This window comes from Armigeres subalbatus, chromosome 3 (genome assembly GCF_024139115.2).
Source record: "Armigeres subalbatus isolate Guangzhou_Male chromosome 3, GZ_Asu_2, whole genome shotgun sequence".
In the NCBI taxonomy this organism is placed as follows: Eukaryota; Metazoa; Arthropoda; class Insecta; order Diptera; family Culicidae; genus Armigeres; species Armigeres subalbatus.
This window is the reverse complement of record NC_085141.1, coordinates 198,176,114-198,198,318: the sequence shown is the minus strand read 5'-3', so window position 1 is coordinate 198,198,318 and position 22,205 is coordinate 198,176,114. Positions and strand designations below refer to the sequence as shown.

General features: G+C 35.9%; 1 protein-coding gene across 3 annotated transcripts in view; it reads right to left on the bottom strand.

Moving 5' to 3' along the window:
* Nucleotides 1–8,060: 8,060 nt before the first annotated feature.
* Nucleotides 8,061–22,205, bottom strand: part of LOC134225174 (dynamin) — a 113,274-nt gene continuing 99,129 nt past the window's right edge. For 2 of the 3 annotated variants that reach the window (XM_062705033.1, XM_062705034.1), the window contains one exon: nt 8,061–8,419. In XM_062705033.1, the coding sequence (XP_062561017.1) occupies nt 8,284–8,419 (136 nt within the window). In that variant the 3' untranslated portion in view covers nt 8,061–8,283. Of the gene's footprint in view, nt 8,420–8,940; nt 10,472–22,205 lie in introns of those variants that run through there. The other variant, XM_062705035.1, reaches the window with a different exon arrangement.

The following is a 22,205-nucleotide window of genomic DNA, read 5'->3' as shown; positions in this document are numbered from 1 at the left end:
TTGTCGTGGAAAATGAAATTTAATTCACAAAAGAACGTATTTTCATATAAATTGGGTTTCTCTCCTCTGCAAAGCTGAATTGCGTAGGTTTCGAATTGTGACAAAATATTTTTTAGGTTCTGCCGAGACATTGTAAAGTCAATAGTTTCGCAGTATTGATTATAGATGGCCATCATCTGATTGAGAGGTCCGAATTTTGCATTATTTGAGTGGCAGTGATTAATTAAAAATGTATGTCGTGGTATGTAGAAAGTTAATTTCGATAAAATGTTTGTTGAATCAATACGCTGCGAAACTATATCGTTAATAAATGAAACCATTGCTGTTTTACGACGCTCTTTCAAAGATTGAATGTTTATAAGCTTGCAGCGTGCCTCATATGATGGAAGTGGGAATGTTGTCCAACCCAATTTTCGAAGAGCAAATAATAAGAATTGGTTTTGTACTGATTCTAATCTTTCTTCATGTGTTATTGAAAATGGAGACCATACAACCCAAGAAACAATTCAGAGCCATAAATCAACAAGCTTGTTGAACAATTGTTGTATAGAAGCGATGGTAGTTGAAGAATAAAGCATGTTTAAGAAGTTGTTTAATAAATGTTATACTGATTGAAATCACCGCATTAGTTCCCTGTTTTGTTGTTATTTGAATAAAGCATCGAATAAAAGTTCAACAAATGTTGCCCTAAAATATCCCTGGCAGGGTGAAGTACAGTTGTCTTATTTACTGTAAATATACTGTATTTCACCAAAATAAATCCTATTTATTGTAATCAAGTTGATATTGAATAACATGTTTAACATAACATTTGTTAGAATTTGTTATTCAACAGCGCTGCCGAAGTTGTACAACCGCACTGTTTATTGTTGCCGTTTTGACAGTGATGGGCAACGGATGCGCGCACGGATTAACTACATATTAGAAGCAGATTGTTTCAGAATTCATTATTCAACTATTCTTAAACTGCAATCGGGGCAACTACATTCGATGCTCATCTGAATTTGTATAAACGTTGCTGTGCAAACGTTTTCAACAATATTGTCATATACATTCTATTTAATGTTTATTAAATGTTGTTCAAATGTTGTTTATTCAATGTGTGTGCAATAAATTGTTCAATAATTTATAACTACATTTAACATGGTCGATTTATATGACCTTGCATGGAGCAGCGGAAGAGCAGGCGGATGTCAATCGAAGGGTCCTGGGTTCGAGCCTCACATCGTTCGAGATTGTGATAACTGTAGTAATGACTAGTTGAAGTAAAAAAACAAGTCACAGTTCTATAAATTAATTAGTTGAAAAATCGATAGTTCATGAAAGCCATAAAATAATATCAAGATAAAAATTATTCGTAAGAATTAGTCCTCTTTTAACATTTTTATAAAAAATGCTTGTTGTGGAAACTTGTAATAAGCTTTATTCGAATTATTTTTTACAACAATTGAGATGCCACCAAAACCAACGTTGTTCAACTTGTATTCGGGACTTTTTCTCAAACTAATGTTAAATAATAGTTTCCTCCAATCTTCTATGATACATAAACAACAGTATATCAAACAGCCTTATTTGTAGAACATTGAACAAAAGCTTTATTAGTTCGGGTAATAAGCTTTGTATTAACAAACGTTGAATTAATGTTGCTGTAGTTCTTCTATTGTTTTTGTAGTTGAACAATTGTTGCAAGGTGATAGCTTAAACATTTATTTCAACATGCTTATAGAACTACTGTTGTTGAATAGATTCTCCATTTTTGGGCGAACAAGGTTGGTATAGTAGTATCAAATGCAATAAATCAATCATAATTAAACATACAGCTGAATAGCGTAGCTGTAAGAGACATTTCTTCAAACAACAATTGTTTCTTGGGTAGCGTCACTGTATAATATATATAAAATAAAAGTGGGTGGTAATCTCGTTGCGGCAAAAATATAACGAATACTTTTGGAGGAAGACAGCATACATTGACAGGAATACAGCGAAGTCACGCACACTTTTATTTATTTGGAGAAGTCAATTATATGTTATTGTTAATAAATACTTAAAACACATTATTGTAAAAGTGCGTACTCTTACCCCACCCAATGCGCACTTTTAAGAGTGGGGTAAGAGTGCGTTTTTTAGGTGTCTTGCAATAAGGGTTCTACTAAAACGAATTTAATTATATCGATTATTTTTTCTACTGGGTAACATAAAGGAAGAGTATACGAATCGTCGATATTTATTTGATAAGCAGAAGCTTGTTTCATAAGATCCCCATGTTAGATTGAAAACTAAGTGCGTACTCTTGCCCAACTTTACTCTATGGATTGTTGGATTTTATTTGGAACGTAAATTTGTTGTGAAAAGCCGAAATTCAGCTTTGATGAATAGAGAAACCAAGTTTCTATGAAAATACGTGCTTTTGTGAAATTAATTAAGTTTTTCACAATCAATGAACGTGCCAAATAAAATCCAAAAATCCACACGCATTCTGGAAGGTCTACTCTATGAAATTCAAATGTTATTCTCGAATTGAAGAGTAAATAAACCAAATTTCTATAAAAATACGTACTTTGATTAATTGAATCCGGGTTTTCACAACAAATGTACGGGCTAAGGAAAATCCAACAAACCATACACGAATAAAAATCCACACATTTTTATTGGCAAAAATCTAAAGAAATTTCCAAATAAATTTTATGTGTGCGTTAATAACCACCCGCTATAGGAGAATCCACATAAAGGTTATTAGTTAATAACGGTTATGTGTGTTTCCACATATACGCTATGCGAATTCACATAGACGTTATGTGGGAAATGCTATAGTCAAAATTTATGTGTGCCACACATAATGGATATGATTGAATTTTTGTCAGTGTACGCATTCTGCAAGGCCTATTCTACGATATTCAAAATTTATTCTCAAATTGTGAAGCAGAAATACTACTTTGCAGAGCATAGAAACCAAATTTCTATGAAAATATATATAAATTCCGTTCCAACAACCCATGTGCCTTTTACAAGGCCCATTCTATGAAATGCAAACTTTATTTTCAAAGTGAGAAAACGAAATTCAGCTTTGCAAAGGAGAGAAGCAAAGAACAAATTTCTATGAAAACATGTACTTTTGTGAATGAAATTCCTTTTTTCATAACAAATGAAGGTGTCAAAAAAAATCCAATAATCCACATGTATTATACAAGGCCTATTCTACAAAATTCAAAATTTATTCTCAAAGTGAGGAGCCAAAATTCAACTTTGCAGAGGTGAGAAACCAAATTTTTATGAAAATACTTACTTTTGGGAATTGAATTCCGTTTTTTACAAATAAATGTACGTGACAAATAAAATCCAACAACCCACATGCATTCTACAAGGCCTTTTTCACAGAATTCAAACTTTATTCTACATTTTTTTTTAGTTTTTATTAAAGTGTTTTTTTAATATACAGATTAAGTTCAACACCGTTTATTCTATAAGCGAGAAGCCAAAATTCTGCATTGCAGAGCATAGAAACCAAATTTCTATGAAAATACGTACTTTTGTGAATTAAAACCCGGTTTTCTTAAAAACTGGGGGTGTTACAAAAAATCTGAATACATGACTGAATTCAGCGAAGATTTTTTTTAAGTACACTGAAAATGGTGGAAGGGAGTGAAACACTGTTTATCACCAGTACGTATAATTAGCAACCTTTCATGTGCTGGAATACAAATGTTAAGTTTGTGCATGGTTGCAGGGGGATTATTTTTTATTTTCCGTGAATAACTGTCATTTTTCATGAAAAAAAATATTAAATTCATTAAATTCAGCAATATTAGTAGGTAAATTGTATTTTTTTCGTCTGCTTTTCTGAAACTTAAATTCTCGTAGTAAATTAGCTTTCCTGGAAATTATAACGCCTTCCTGGAAATTCGAACACCCCTGCCTGCAGTATTTTATTTTATTTTATTGATTCAACTTCATCTGCTTGATGCTTAATGAAGTGGGACGAGGAAAAGCCAGTTTGAGTAGACTAACATCTTACTCAAATTGGCATAAAAACCTCATATCTTTTCAAAACAGCACAGTACATAAATAAGATTTCACAAACAAACAAATAAACAAACAGAGTGAGTCAAAGTTATACTAAAATTAACTTATAAATATTTGAGGTCATCCTGCCTTTATCAAACGTCGTCGGGGTTCTCCGGAATCCGTGGAAATATGCTCAGCGATGGTAATTATCGAGAAAAGAAAAGGCATCAAGTAGAACGATTCTTCTTCATAATTAGCATTGGACTGCAACTCACCTGTTCAATAGTGATGGTCCCCTTTCCTGAAGTTTGCGTTGAAATGTAGATGCAGAACAGTATAAGTCAAAAAGATGAAATACTACGTTGAACCTTGCAGACATGAATCGGATAGGGTCGACGAAGCTCACGTGACTGATAAATCTTCTGTATTCCAACGTTTGCAATCCTAAGAGGCGACATCGATCTTCATACGGTGGTAGGTTTGTCGGGTCACGCCATGGAAGCCTGCGTAGGGCTTTTCTCACGAATTTTCTTTGAATGGCTTCGATTCTGGCAATCCAATCGGTGTGATATGGGCACCAGACAACTGAACTAGTCTCCAAAATTGAACGCACTGGTGCACAAAACAATGACCATAGACATAGAGGATCACGAAATTCGTCGAAAATTTTGAAGATGAACCCCAGCTGTCTATTTGCTTTACTTATCATGTGTTCATAATGTAGAAGGAATGATAAAGCCGAGTCTAGAATGACTCCTAGGTCACGAATGTGATCTACGCGCTCCAATCTTTGGTTCAAAATTGTGTAGTCACAAATTATAGGATTTTATTTCCGATGGAATGTTATCACATTGCATTTCGCTATACTTATGGTCAATTTGTTCCTGGTACACCAATCTGCGAATTTGTTGATCAGACCCTGTTATACATGGCAATATTGTATGCAGTTTATCACAAAATATAATTTTACATCATCCGCGTAGCCCGGCAGCCTGGTGGCATTATATCGGCTAAGTCGTTGACAAAAATTGAGAACAATAGTAGGTAGGCGTGGCGTATCCCCTGATTTTTTTGCGGCATCTATACCGATTGCAAGGGATATATGCCACATCACTATAATTTTTACTCTAAACGTAAATTGCTTCAAACATGACCTACAAGGTTTTTAAAGGATTCAAATAATGATATAAACATATTAATTTTTAAGAATTTTTGCAAAATCGTACAAAAAATCTCCGATTCAGTCCATTATTCTCTGTTTTTGATTTGTAGAAGCAAATTATCAAAATCTGTACGGATAATTTGCAGACACCCTGCTGTAATTACCCCAAACCTCTTTTGAGAGTAATACGGTGGTAATACCCTTATCTCCCTTGCATTTGTATCACTTGAGAGTGTGCGGGTACCACCCGCTGCCACCCACAAGCCACCAAAGCAGCCCTTACTTTGTGGAACCTCCACAGACTCCGTTAACTGCCTGGCTTATTTTTTCACCCCCAGGCCAGGCCATTCATTCCCTCGTCACAGGTCGCCTAACACTTTGGGATTCGGGGTTAGGGACGTCGTATTGACCATAACGACTGTTCTGAGCACCGAACTGAATGTAATTTCTCCTCTTCAGCGGGCGCATAGAAGCATACAAATTTATCTTGTTGAGCATTGTTGGAGAGTCGACAAAGAAAATCTTTCACAGATTTTTTTTCACCTTCTATAAAAAAACACCTACCGTGGAAGCACCATATTTGACGCAGGTCCAAACTTGGCGCACTTTCATATCAAATGATTCATAAAACTTATTTTCGCCAAAAATATATCAACGAATCAAGCTAGATGTCTTTATTTGCTCTTCTTCTTTGCATATATGGCATAAAAAGCATATTATTGATGAAGAATCAACGTATTCGAATAACATATATGGAGGTCATACTCACAATGCGTCAAATTCTCGCTTTCTTAGCCACAATGCTAAGGACCAAATTATCATTTTTTCGCTTAAATTTACTTTTGTGAGAATCTTTGACTCCTATCTACAAACAGCTGAGCATAATGAGTAAGCTTTCTCTTTTAAGCTGAACATTCCAACATTTGAACGCATTTTTCAACCCAGAATGTTCTGCGTCAAATTAGGCTCACAATGCATTGTGATGTTCCTAATTAATCTTATCAGACGCATAGACAAGGCAGTAGTCAACATTGGATTATCCCACTAAGTGGCCAGCCCATGATAGTATGCCTTATGTTGTCTTCGATTTTGATGCGTTTATAAGTTTATTGATAAAATGTATATAGACGGGCAGCTCATATTTTTTATATATATCTGCCGGTCACGTAACATTTGCATATTGGTAGCTTCATTGTGGCATATTGGTAGCTTCATTGTGGTTCTAAAAGGGTTCATATACAGGTTGCGTTTTTGTATCCTCATCAGTTTACACAAATACAAGAGACCATGGTAGGCTGGTTACGTAATGAAATGTCAAAATTAATTCTCTCGTGAATATATGTTTTGACGTTACACCTAATTGAAAAGCATTTTGTTGATGTGCAGGGTACATGAAACTAACAAAACACTTACATACCACATAGCATATAACTTGCACAACAACTGCACAAAAATACATAAAATGCCGCTTTGTGAAATGAATTCACTTGTTATTTTATACCGTGCAAAGTTCTATTACACTGTCATTATATAATAAAAACCCAGATTAATCCACCTAGCGGTGATGGCGCCTTTCTCGCGCAAAAGGTAATAAATGCAGGGGGTAATATGCGGTGCATCGCGCCTCCTCTGCATGTATGTAGTATGAAGCAAATGTAAATAAACAATCCCACAATTTTTTCGTTAGTCAGCAGTAGTGTGATTAACCAACATCATACAAGATTTCAATTCGAACAATGTTACACTTGTCAAGTGGGGTGGCCTGCCTTTCCCCAAGCGGCGAGGCCCGTATAATACATCTTAGGTAGGCTTGATTTGTTCGTGGATGACAGGCTTACTCCCCCCCTGATAAATGTAGCCTTTACGCTTACACCTCGATGATGTACAAGAAAGGCAAAACAGTTACACCGTCTAATGTTATGATAGAAAATTTACACTAGTAGACGACAGATGGCGCTGTCAAAAAGTTTCTCGAATTTCCTATGTTCGAATTTTGACTTTCGGACAATTTCATAGTACTATGAAACTTAACGAAGAGCATACTTACGCCTAAATGCGTGCAACACGAGCATCTTTATAGTACGATGAAACTCTTAATGGGAAGCCACGGATAAAATATTCATAGATGCAAAGGTATTTTTCATAACACATTATTGTTCTATGTGACTATGTCTCATCACTATTTTAATATTATCTATTTTTGCAATTTGCAATTATTATGAAATTCAATAGTGATCAACAGCGTTTTAGTTCTGACGGATGCAACTTGTTGCAAGAAAATCGGTTAAGAGTTTCTATGTGAAAATTTGGCTAATGTTTTTATGGCATTTTGCACACACACACGCACACACATACACACACACACACGCACACACGGACAGACAGACATTTGTTCAGCTCATCGAGCTGAGTCGAATGGTATATAACACTATGGGTCTCCGGGACTTCTATCAAAAGTTCGATTTTGAGTGAAATGATAGCCTTTCGGTACAACTTAGTTGTACGAGAAAGGCAAAAATATGGCGTTTAATTGATTGAGTTTTTATAAAGTTTCAAAGTGCGTCAAATTAGGAACAACTTTGCGTCAAATAAGGGGTAAAATTAGTGCGTCAAGTTGGGCACCTCAAGTACCACATAAAAACAGATTAAAAAACTAAGAAATAAACTTATATTTCGAAGTTTAATTATTTGTACACATTCTATAATAGTAGAAAGAATATAAGAATATTAAGCGAATCCATTTTGCAATTATTTTTAAAATAATGTTTCTTTTTGAAATTTTCTTAACTGCGTCAAATATGGTGCCTCCACGGTACATGCATAAACATAAAATTTTGGTTATGAATTTCATGGTAAAATCGGACCAGTTTTAGGCAAATAACAATGAAACGCCAAATTTGAGTTTACACATATTCCAGGATTTATTTTTCAATATTTTCAATACAATGCCAACATTTCCACATTAACAATTTGCGTATTTATTTTACTGATGGAGATAATTTGTTCCATTAGACATCGACGTTAAAAGTTCGCGTAACTTTTTATTATACATAGACAGCACGAATATTTCAACTAACAATATATAATACAATTTGTTTGTTTTTTATTACCTACCAGCATTACTTAAATCGATTAGCAAACACACTAGATAATTCGTTCATCGCTGCATTTGTCACGGCTTGTCCAACTTGTTGGTTAATTTGCTGTCTCATTCCTGGCGGAAGTGATTGTGCGACTGATGCTCCTCCGGGTCGCCTACGAAGAGAAATTTTACTACTGATTTGCTGAAATTTAGAAATCTGTTGCAGAAATATGTTTAAACACTCATATTAATTCACCTAGTGATGATGAAACCTTTCTCGTATATTATGAAATCTATTCAGAACCACATGAGAGAGGTCAAAATAGCAGTTATGAATATGTCTTATTAGTGCTGTCCAATGAGCAGCTCGAAGTAGCTCGAAGTTGTTCCAGTCCTGCTCGTTCTTTTTTGCCAACAAATGGATATAAGAGGGCAATATATTTACCATATTGATAAGAGGGATGGGAATAACTTCGAGCTACTTCGAGCTGCTCATTGGACAGCACTAATAAGACATATTCATAACTGCTATTTTGACCTCTCTCATGTGGTTCTGAATAGATTGCTGTCCAATGCATTATTATTTCCATAAATTCACATTTTTTAAATTGATTTTTTTTGCAGGGGTAGCGTTGCGCACAGTTTCTTTATTTTGTGATACTAATAGAAATATGTACAGATAAAAAGAACACACTCTCTGAACACAATAGCAATATTTTTATTTGTATTCTATATTACAATGCTTAATATTATAGTTTTCTTGTGGATATGGATAAATGCTGTTTAAATTGAATGTTTCATATTTAGTCTCTGTTCAATTTCTGAGTATTATAAATATCGTTTGATGCTATTCAAAAACGTAAATACACTCAAAAAGCCTAAAAAGGCTAAACAGAAAGACTAAAAAAATGGAAGTACTATACTACCTCAATTCGCATAATAGTCCCATGTCAGTTTGTATCAAGTCGAAGAGGCCATCCACAAAGTACGTCACGGTGGCAGCGTGACGATTCATAAAAAAAATTCTAGAGCTTAATACAAAAAGTGTGACATTGGGGGATGGTGGGTTGAAAATCGCCAATTTTTGCGTGACATATTTTGTGGATCTACCCAAAGAGGGCACCGCTTGTGTTTTCCAACGCATTGGAGCATATACAGAAATTTCTAGAATATTGATTGTATTGATAAATGATTTTTAGAGATTTCCACATTATAGTTTATTTTATGTACATGGATAATTACCATCGAAATATTCATCGTGTTTTCAGAATTCTGATGTTCTATGAGATTTTTCATTTGCCGAATTGAATATAAACACACAAATGAAACCCAACTCGTGGAACGTAGCCAATTGTTTTATTGTTTTCTAGGCAACAGCAAGCTATAACCAGGATTTTAATTTTTAAAGTAAAACAAAATCGACAAAACTTTTCTGGGACTTTTCTACGACCTGAGCCAGCACAGGTGTGTAACGAAGGTGAAATTTTTATGAGAGCAATGACGAGGAATAACTGTTTTCATGTATATGAAAAAACAAGACATAAAAAGAGAGACTACATCAAATAGAATACTTTATAGAATAATTAAACGTACTATCACTTAAAGCTGTTAATATTGAGAGGCAGCTTACAACCTCAGAATACATTTTTATGGAATGCTTGCTCTTTGATCTTTGTTTACTCAAGTATTTGTTTCGAATCAGCAGGTCCAAAATGGTTAATCTAGTTTCGATGATAAGTTCTTTTCCAAGATTGAAAACTGCCATTTATTTTGCAAGACAGAAAATTATTTTCTAATCCTTCAAACGCCTCAATCATAGGAATAGTTGCAATATTATTTTGTGTCTATATCGATGCCGATTTCCTTGTTTTTCTTTTTTGTGCATTTAAAGGTTAGAATTAATATATGCCTATTTTCATCTTCCATTATATTACATTTATTTTGTCTACTTATTAACACTGTTTGAGTACTGTACATTGAACTTTTAGATGTTGGATTTCGCGAAATAATATGTTCTACAGGCTTTTTTGTTGTGGATCATTCATTTCCAACTGTAAATTTACAATAGTTTCGATATAACCATGATATTTTAGACTATTATACGTTGTTTTCCTAAATTTCCTTCGGAAGAAACTACAATTTGGAGCCAGATTACATAAATGTAGTTATGGTAGTAGAATTTATATCGATTTTGCAAGACTATTCTGGTGTACGTTTAACGCCGCCTGCAATTGTAATAAAAGTGCAAAAATATGTTAGAATGTTAGACAAATACAACTATAATGAATGAACTAAAATGATGATTTTTTAAAACATATATTCATTTTAATAAATATTATAATTTTACCTATTTTGTTCACATGTAATAATCCTCGCTAATTCTTATAACATATAATAGAAAACTAACTTTTTTGTATTTCGTTATGTAGTCTTTCTTTTTAATCCTTTCATTCCATCGCCTTATGCCCGACTTACTAGGAAACCAAGCAAAAAATCAAAAATAAATCTATGTTTGAAAATGCTTATGTTTTGTTGTCGTCTATCATGTTAAACCTACATGAATACCCGAAAGCAAATGTCCTTTCCAATAAACTTCTACATAATACTAATGACACACTGGTGGTATAAGTACCATGGTACAAGAATCTTGAAATGAATATTTACCATACCAATTATTGTCTTTATCAAAGATAGTCTTGGAATAATTTTCTTGTCCTCTTGTACCATGGTACAAGTACCACAGGTGTGTCCTTAGTATAAACCTCAAAGCCATCAAGCTAAAATAGTACCTATGTGATTTTAGTACAGTGCTTTACTTCCTATAATCACATGAGGATATGAATAAGAAACCCAGCAAAGATGGGACTGATGTGTGGATAAGACGGTAATATTATTATACCAACTATGTATCAAAAGAAAAAAAACGCTATAAGATAAATGGGGACAGTAATATACCCCTGTGTTGAACTTAATCTGTGGATTAAAAAAACACAGAAATGAAGTTAATAAAAAGTAATACGCCCCTGAATGCTGTAGATCTATCTCTGAGCTATCTTTTTAATGCATTTGCATTATCTTATAAACTCAGAAAAAAGATTTTGGTGCCTATGTTTACTATACGGGGCAATTAAACCAGCCGCTCTGGGCAAAACAAACTATAATCGAAGCTGATAAAAAATATACTGAAAATATTAACAGTTGACAGATAATAATTACAGAGAATTTTCTCGATTCATTTACGCGGGTAGGTTAAATTTATTTAAAAACATTCACGAAAATCAATTTATGTCATACAATTGTAACCTTAATTATGTAACCACAAAATTATAAAGAGTCAGATTTGAACTGAGTCCACTTTGAAAGCAAATTCAAAGAATTATTTTTGATGTCATCTTACTCGAAGAAGCATGACTTTATTCCGACATTCGAAATTCGAACCGTCAAGCAACTACACCATCTACCGATGCGATATGAACTCTCGCCAAGTGTATTTTAGCGTGGAGAGGACTCGTGTTGGGAAATGTACATTAAAACACTCTGAGTATGCGAATATTTACATTTTATTCAGTCAAATTCCATACAACAAACAAGCAGAAACAGTTTGCCAAAAAATTTACGCGACATCGTGACATTTTTTGGCCGAAGTGGCAAACTGTTTGTTTGCTGCTACGTTATTGTCGGCGTAGCACCAAGTTAGAATTCGGAAGTCGGGACTTCCGAACCGAACTTTCTTCCGAAGTTTTATTTGTCAAACTAATTGATGCGTTGTTTAGCGCATCTTTAGGCGAATCCAGCGCACTACTTCCGAAGTTGGGAAAGTTGCTTGTATCTGGAGAAAAATCCAACTTCGGTATAAAAAGCGGTATAAATTTATTCCGGATAGACAATATTATGTCGTTTTCGGTTATTGCTGGGTCGCACCAAAAGATAATTTAGTTACTACACTGAGGATAATCCGCACATATTTATTGGCGAAAATCCATAAATTTTTATTTTAAGATTTATATGTGCACACATAACTATCCACTATTCTAGGACGCACTTGAAACAAATTAGTGTAATATATATCATGAGCAGCTGCACATACATTTTATTACGCAATACGATTTTTATTATGGCCCGTTTACATATGAGCTAGTTCTAGCGGACAATGCACTATCCGACAATAATAGCACGAAATTAGCATAAAAAAACGCTTATTAGCGAGGACAATTCCTGTTCAAATTATGCTAATATCGCACTAGTATTGTCGGATAGTGCATTGTTTAGAACTAGCGCATATGTAAACGGGCCATTAGCCAAACAAATGAATCACAAGTGTGAAGTTAGCTGATCACATTCTATTAGTGTACACATATGTATTACGTGCAGATTATTCTGAGTGTAGAGTAGATAAAGATTGTCGCTTCAGTTCCCTTTGTTCTGCTGTCCGGAACATGTTGGGTACCAAGCTGTCAAATCGTATGGATTTTCCTTCTTTGACATTTAGCTCCCCTATCCTCGCCAGCAAAAGATGTTCCGGACAGCGACGACAGCGACAATCTTTATCTGGCAACTAAATTTTTTTTTGTCGAACCTAGTTCTGTCCTGGATCCGCTCTAACAGCTGTCAAAACGTTCGATTATTCGTTCAGGTTGGATCGCGATCCGCACCAGATCCGAACCAAAACGAATGAGGTTCGCTCTGCCGATTTATCGAGATCCAACCTAGGTTCACCAATACATTCGAACACAAACTGTCAAACTGTTGTTTATGTTTACGCTAAAGGAAAATGAAAACGTGAAAGACACGAATGGGTATTGGACTTTTAATCTTTTTTGTTTCATTTTGTTAAATTTATTAATTTTGTTGCAGTCTTCCATGTAAAAATGGATTATTTTAATTGTGTGTTGTCTTCAAGTTTCTCTGATGGTGAAATGGATTCAGATACCGACATATTTTTTTTTGTGATTGCCTCAGACGGTAACTCATCTATTAAAAACAAAATGAGGATTGAAAATTTTGTTGAAAATGTGATTGATAAAAACAGTGACGAGAAGGTAGCTGCTATTTATTCACTTTTATGTACTAAAGTATAGATATAATTTAGGTATAATTGCTCTCTTAATGGGAAAATAGCGTACCGGAGTATCGGAGTATTATTTATACCAAAATGTTCATACCATTATTTTATTCGTTATTGTAGTTCTGTGGCCAGAAAATGAATTCAAATGTAAATTTAGGAACAGTTTTCATTGGAATTGAGCGTTATTTTTAAGTGGAAGAAGGATTTTTAATTGTAATTCTTTAAAAAAACGACAAAGTTTATCCCAAAGGGGACCATTGGGAGGAAAATAGCAAAATGCTAGTCAACTCTTTTGCGATTTGATTCTTTGTTTTAAAATAAAAGGCCTTAAATCTCAATAAATTTTCTATTAGATTTTGTGTGTTTCCATATTTTCTTGTTCTGTTCCATTTGAATGGCATAACTGATAACTCGAATATAACACATTCACTGTTACCCACTGTTACTCAGAACCAGCATAACAGTTTATCGGGAAACACGGATTGGAATAATTACCGGCAATGTTACAGAGAGCCAAAATTCCTTCACGACAATCCACATTGCCATCGTCATTCATCACATTCATTGTCATTTTTAAAATTAAAAAAAATAACAGAAGACAAATCTGACTTCCCTTTTTAATTCATAAAACAAGAAACAAAATAACACTAATAACAAAATTCAAAAGATAAAATATTTCCATTTCCGCCAGCTGATAAAAGTGCGATCTGAAAAACAAAACAGATGATAGGGCTTGAGTTCTCAGTTCTCACTAACACCATCATACTGACTCAACCCCGAATTGACAATAGAGGTAATAAACTCTTATTGACGTAAACTACGTCTAAGGGGAAGACTCTGATACAGGGTGTCAAATGAGAATTTCAAAACTGGAGACCGTCACGAAATCATGTAAGATTTGTAACATTAATAGGTCTTTTATCTTTCAATGAATTTTAATGATTTATATATCAATCGATTCGTAAACTTTCTACCAATTTGCCAGTAGTATTGAAACCATTGATTATCAACGCTAAACTATTGAAAATTTTAGTTCTTTCATGCATCGTGCATCCCCTATACAGCGCGTTCCAATCCTTGGTAATTGCCTACTTTTAGGGTATTATCTATTATTGAACTGGTTGTATGAATGGGGTGGCCCAGCCGCTAGTCAGTGGAGTCCCTACTCCTTCATAGAGTGGGAGATGCTGCTAAAGCTGGGTAGTATTGTCGTGAGATGGTTCCTTCTCTTCTATATAGAACGGAATAGTTGGTTCAGTGTACTATATTTGGTTTTAGGGGAAGGAGGGGCAATATGCCCTAGCTAAGCATAGACTGCTTTTATGCCTTAGCTATAACGATTTTCATGGGTGTTTCTACCTCACGCAACAGTTAAACAATATAGCTAGCTGATGCCATATTAAAATTAGAAAAATCTCAATCATATTGATAATATTCACATTTCAAAAAAGTGGTGATATTTCGATGCCGGAAAACTCATGAGGTAAAACGCCTTTTAGCAGGTAGCTCTTAGGGAACAACGTATCATGCGTCGGCATATCGGCATTCTTGTATGGAAAGTGCGTGGAGACGCGAGTACATTGTAGGATTCTTCCACTAGGGCGTTTTGCCTCGCCAAAATGTTAGATGTTTCATCAAAATGTGGAAAATTTCAGTTTTTCTTACATTACTATCTATTATTTTGACACTTTTTCGCCTAACCTACATAATTTCACGTCTAGTTTTATTAAGGCTATCTCAAACATGGTAAATATAAGTAAATACCCGAAAGTCGTTTTGCCCCGGGGGGCGTTTTGGGGCCTCTTCCCCTACGTAGTTTACGTCGAGCGGTCGTGTCTTGTATACAACCCCAAATTTTTTTATTACCTCTATTGACCTGACCCAGGTTTAAAACCGAAAACGACAGTGTCGACAGAGTCGTGCCGGCGTGCGGTCAGCATTTGCATGAGATTTTTTGTTTCGGCTCGTGCGCAGCGCAAACAGCACAGAATCGAGTGGCGCAAAGCCGTGAAGATGTGCTATCCGTAGGTACTTATCCATTCTTTCTTATGTCTAAAATGAGCAAGGAGTAACGAAATGAATATCCCACCAAAAACGGTTATACGTTGTGAAATTATTATACGAAAACATTAATTGTGGGGAGAGAAAATAGAAAAAAAAAACATGAGCTGACTGTCGTCTGTTTGGCGTGGCTGCCGTGGTTTTGGTTTTCTGTTATTGCATCACTCACGCAAATTGGCTATCGAATATCATAAATGGAAGATTGAATGGTAAAAAGAAATGTCAACCATTCCCGTCCCGGAGGAGTCTTAATCCCTGTGTAATCCGCGCTAAATTGGTGAATTCATTGGTTACAAGATTCCAACAGCCATGGTGGAACCTGCAGTTGCGCAAACTACGTAACCGTCTACGCATGTTCCGTTATTTCTATTCCAGGACCAGTGTTGGGAAATATACGTTAAAACACTGATTATGTGAATATTCACATTTTATCCAGTCAAATTTCATGCACCGAAACAGTTTGCAAAAAAAGTACGCAACATCATGACATTCTTTTTTTGCCGATGAGGTCGTGCCGGCGTGCGGTCAGCATTTGCATGAGATTTTTTGTTTTGTCTCGTGCGCAGCGCAAACAGCACAGAATCGAGTTTAATTACCTGTGGCGCAAAGCCTAGAAGGAGTGCTATCCGTAGGTACTGATTTATTCGTTCTTATCTCTAAAATGAGCAAGGAGTAATGATTTGTTTTTCCCACCAAAAACGGTTATATGTACGTTGTGAAATTATCGTGAAATAAAAAATCGTGGGGAGAGAAAAATAGAAAAAAAAGCATGTGCTGACTGTCATTTGCTTGGCGTGGCTGCTGCTGCGGCTGCCGTGGTTTTGTTTTTATTTTTTTTGTATGGAAGAATGAATGGTAAAAAGAAATTTTCCATTCCCGTCCCTGCCCAGGACAACTGAGCATAAGTATTAAGTAGGGATCCTATAATAAGAGATATGCGAAAGCGGCCATTGTAAGCCAATCGAGCATTGAGAACTGTCAAAACGTGAGCCAAATGAACGTTGTTATTGTTGCAGATTGAGACGAGGTTGAGAGGTATTGAGATAGATTTTAAGAAAAGTTTCATCGAATAAACAATTTGTTTCACTTTCGCGAGTAGTAGTAATCTGGTTTATGTATCGTGTTTCGCCTATTTAAATTGCACTTTTATTTTAGTGATAAAGCTTATTTAAACACTGTTAGTGGACAGACAAACATATTCCAAATTGTTATCAAATGCAAAGTCATATACAAGCTTCAACATTTTGCGCTGGGGCAAGTGCTGGAAGCATTTGCAAACAAAGGTAACAGCGTTGCTAAATCGTCTGGAAAAGTATTTGCATATCTCTCATTATAGGATCCCTAGTATTAAGTATGCGAGGATGAGTATAGACGATTGCACGAGCCAAAAACTCCATATAAAAAAAATGTAAACATTGCTCTCATGAAACTTCACTTGCCATTTGAACACGGGTTAAAAAAATTTGTCGATGACGTCATGATGCAATAGTTTATTGAGATTCTCACGTTCGAATGTGTGAGTGGCGATAAAAGGAAAACAAACACTCCTAGATGGTGCAACTCAGCAAAGATTGGGTAAAAATGAGTATATTTCCATATATTTTTTGACTCTTTTGAAATCATTGTGATGACTCGATCATTTTTGAGGTTATGAGAGCAAGATTACCAGTGGTGAGTTTAGGCCGCTTGGCAGCGCAGTATCATTACTTGACACTTTACCGGTCGCTACTAAACGCGCAATGAGCTAGACTTTACTAAGGTGGCGCAGATCAGCGCAGCGTGCCACTAGTTGTCTTTTCTCTCTCCCGTTGTTCTTATGCAACGCAAATATTGACGTCGCTATTTGCGTTGCATAAGATCAGCGGGAGAGTAAAAGAGAGAACTAGTGGCACGCAGCGCTGATCTGCGCCACCTTAGTAAAGTCTAGCCCCTTGCTAAACGCGCTGCTATAACAGTAGCGCGACTGACAGGTGACCAAATTTGGTAGCGCGATAAGAGCGCTGCTATTTGATGAACTGTCAAACGTCACCGGTACGGAATGCAGCAACCAAATTGAGAGCCGAAAATTGACAAATTCAAGTGATAAAAAGAAGAAGACATGCGATGGTGAGAAACAACAAAATCGTTCATGGCGAAGTATACGGCGGTGATTTTAAAATGTCGGTATAAAATTAAAAACCAATTCTAATTAAAAACTAATCAATGTAAAGTGCGAGAAAAATGGAAATCTATATTTTAGGTGCATTAAACGATTTTTTTTTTGAATGATGTGTTCTAAATCTAGCTTTTCATTTTTCTCGCACTTTACATTCATTAGTTTTTAATTAGAATACCTTTAGAATTTTATACGGGCATTTAAAAATCACCGCCTTATACTTCGCCATGAACGATTTTGTTGTTTCTCACCATCGCATGTCTTCTTCTTTTTATCTCTTGGATTCGTCAATAGTGACCGATACGCCCGGATAAAAAATACAATAGAGTTGCAATAAAATATCATAAAATCACAATGCATTTTATTTATGAACATTAAATTCTATTGTTTTTATATCATACCAATTAAAGTGCCATATTGTTGTTTCAATAGACGTACAATAGATTCAATTGCCAGTAAAAAGTTGACAATAGAACCACAATAAAAACAATTGTAATGGCAAAAATTTGTTCGAGAAAAAATCGATTTTTTTATTGTAAAGATACATAACAACCCCTATTTTCTATTGTAAAACTGCCATTTACAATAGCCGTTATGGTGGAAAACAATATTCTTCAATGTTATTCTATTGTGAGCCACAATAGAGTTTACCGTAATTACTATTAATTTCAGCGTAATGTTACAACAATTTCTATTGTAATTGTTTTGGGATTTTTTATTAGGGCGGAAACGAGTGACGAAACTAAAATGAAAGCGCTGCGCGGGTGATTAAAATGCTCGCGACCGATAATGATGCTCTGAGCAGAAGGAAAACAAACATGTTTTTACACATGACAAATTGCACATTAGTGTGCGAGCGCTAAACGTCACTCATCTCTATGATGAGAGCGCATGATGCACGGTTTTGTGTACACGGTTAGAAAAAAGTACCTAATTTTAGGTACTTTTTTTCTCTTGCATCTCCTTCCTTCTTCCTTTTGTTGTCATAAAATGAAGAGCAAAACCACTCAACAAGGGCAGTAAAGTGTGGGAACCCAACGTTAAGTAATCTCATGTTTACAAAATTAAGTATATTTGACGGAATATTAAGTGAATTTTACTTAATTTCGAGAAAAAGTTACTCAATTTTGGGTTCCCACACTAAACCCCCGATTTGAGCGAAAAGTACCTAATATTAGGTACTTTTTCTAACCGTGTATACATTGATCAACCGAGCTAAGAGAGCATTTCAATGTTCTGGTCTTTTGCGAATGCTTGCAGAAGGTCGGCGTCTTCTATGAGTAGAAGCATAAGTACTAGAACGCTAGTGGCGCTGTAGTCATTTAAAGTATTTTGCCAAATTATGCTCCAACAAACTTGAATTGGCCATAATTTATGCATCATGTTGTAGTGTATGTTTGGTTTAATCACCAATATCGGTTTGACACTTGTAGTACCAGTACTTTGGCAGCAAGGTCGAAGTAACCTAGATGTTGGTCACGCGAACAGGGACGACATTAGCAATCTTATACTTTTGAATCAACTCTTCTATGGCAATCATAATTCTTCCGCCGATAACACTTCAGCAGGGGAATGGGGTCTATGATTTTATGACAGTACATAAGTTATTGACCACAATCTAGATTCAACCATAGATCTAAAGCCATCGAACATCTAAGTGAAGACGATTACCATAAGCCATAATTATCCTTCATCATCAGCGGATTGCATCCCAACTTCCAGAAGCCCGGCACTTAGCAACAAGTTACACAGCCGAATCTGCTGATAGCGCAACATGTGGCAACGGCGACGAAGACGACGCAGCACCGGTGGAATTCAGGCCAACTGACACTTGCTAGGAGCTAGGTCAGCATTTTGTATGCTGTAGGGACTTTGATTCATTTTAATTTAGCAACAATAAATCATTCCGTTCCGATCGTTCGAGGTAGTTAGTTCTTTAGTTGAAATTCCCTTGTCTTTTTTAAAAACCCTTTTTGAAAGTTAAAAGTAATAATTGGCGCAGTCGGTAGGATCCGCGAGTGTTCGATTAGTGAGTTCCGGTAGTGTACCAAGCGCGAGAGAATATCGTGTTTTTGTGGCTCATCTAGTGAAGATACTCCTTCGGATCGGGAACAACCCTCCCTGGCTCATCGATACGAGAAGACGGAATCCCCGACGGATCATCGGGCTACCCAGCGAAGTAACATCGCTACTTAGCCGTAAGTAATAAAATCAAACCATTCAAATCAAAAAGAAAATAACAAGTGTTTTTAAGTGAATAATTAATTATTATTAGTGTAATTCATAAGTGCTAGTTCAAAAAAAAAAAAATTTAAAAGTGCGTTGTTGTGTAGTGTGTACTGAAGTAATTTATGCTGACACGCGGAATGTCGCAAGAATTAAATGATAGAGTCGAGGAGCTCGAGCAGCTGTTAGAGCGGCAGAGACTCCAGATCGACAGATTAATAAACCGCCGAGCTGATGCTGATTTAGCACCTCAACCAGCTCCAGCGAGATTCGATATTACCCGCGTTCCAGATATTATTAAAGTAATACCTGGATACGATGGAGATACAAAAGGTTTACCCGCATGGATAAATTCTGTGGAACAAAAATTAAATTGCGCAAAATCACAAGTACCGGATGACGAAAAGGACCGAGCGGAAGCGGTCTACACATCAGTCATTCGTGATAAAATTTCGGGAAAAGCAAACGAGATTTTGCTCAACAATCAAACTTCGTGCAATTGGGCAGATATTAAAGCCCAGTTGATCGACAGATTTGGCGACAAGAGAGATCTCGCGTCAATTTTAAATAAAATTCCATATATAAAACAAGGAAATAGATCTGTAGATGCGTATTACGACGAGTGTACAGAAATACTACCCCACGTCAACGCAAAAGTCACATTGCACACCGCATTGGCACCTTGTGCTAAAGTTGTAATGGCATCCTATGAAGCCATATTGACTACCGCATTTGTCGATGGGTTACATGAACCCACTTCTTCTCTAACACGTACCAGTAAACCTAATAGTTTGCTTGCTGCGTATCAACATGCATTAGAACAAGATAATGCTGCTAAACGACAGAGAGAAAGAAATAAAACGTTTTTCAAGGTAACCCTGAACCTCCCAAACTGTATAAACCAATCCCTAACCGCAACGGAACCTGGAATCAAAACTTTAGACCACCGTCGCAAATCCAAAATTTGATAAACCCTCGACCCCAAATCCAGTATAGGAACCCTTATCCAACACACCAACACCCCTTCCAACCTCAAAACCCAAATCGAAACCAAAATCCTCAAACAGCTGTAAGGCAAATTCCAGCCATTAAACAAGAAGCTACGTCAACATCCAACATCCGCAACCACCCTCATATCAATACACATGATGAGCAAGTAATTTCTTCAACAGACGAATGCACTTATATAGAGCAAGTACCCACAGACGAAGGTTATCAAGACCTCAGCCTAGAAGTTCAGCCAATCCCTGAAGATTTAAATTTTCAACTTCCTCAGCAGGAAGATACCGAAACGTTGAACCCAGTAATTTTGTACCCTTCATCGAAGTTAATACAGCTTCTGGACCATTGAAATTTCTTATTGACACAGGAGCAAATCGAAATTACGTAGATCCAAGTAAAATTGAACCGGCGAAAATTGAAAATTGTCATGCCTCTGCTGTCACCAATGTAAATGGAAAATTTGAAATTTCACAAACTACTAAGTTATCCGTATTCACAAACAAACCCCACTTACATTCAGATTGTTCAAGTTCCATTCATTCTTTGATGGACTATTAGGCTACGAGTCCCTTCGTACTCTACAGGCAGAGATAATAACTTCTGAAAATATTCTAAGATTCCTGGACTACTCTGTTCAAATGTCCAGAAAATATCCAGATTCTTTCTCAATAACCTTAAACGCTTTGGAAGAAATCCCCACCATTTTGAATACTAAATTAGATAACGGAGACTTCTACATTGAATATCCACTTCCTTTGACTCAGGATGTGATGATCATACCTGGCATTTACACAGCAAAGGGTCATAAAAGCTAATGTCGTATTGAAAAATTGCTGTAACTTTCCCGTGAATATCAATCCAAATCTGGAAATGCTTTCTGAAATAAATAATTTTGAGGAAATATCACAATCAAAGATAAACAGTTTTAATTCTAGTAATCAGTTAAACTTCGATAACCGCACGATTGATCCAAGGCTAAGGAACCAACTTCGATTGGATCATCTGAGTTTGGAGGAGAAAAACAAACTTTCAAAACTTATTTCAAAATACCCGCATATTTTCTACGTCGAAGGCGATGATCTAACTTTCACCAATGTCGTAAAACACAGAATAGCAACGAGTGATGATATCCCCACTCATGCTAAAAGTTATCGGTATCCATATTGCCATAAGCAAGAGGTAGAAAACCAGATAACGAAAATGTTATCCCAAGGTATCATTAGGCCTAGCACATCTCCATGGTGTTCACCCATCTGGATAGTCCCTAAGAAGGTCGATGCCTCCGGTAAACAGAAATGGCGTTTAGTAGTGGACTATCGTAAATTGAATGAAAAAACAATTGGCGATAAATATCCACTTCCTAACATAACCGAGATTCTCGATAAACTCGGAAGATGCCAATATTTTTCCACACTGGACCTTGCCTCTGGGTTCCACCAGATAGAGGTTC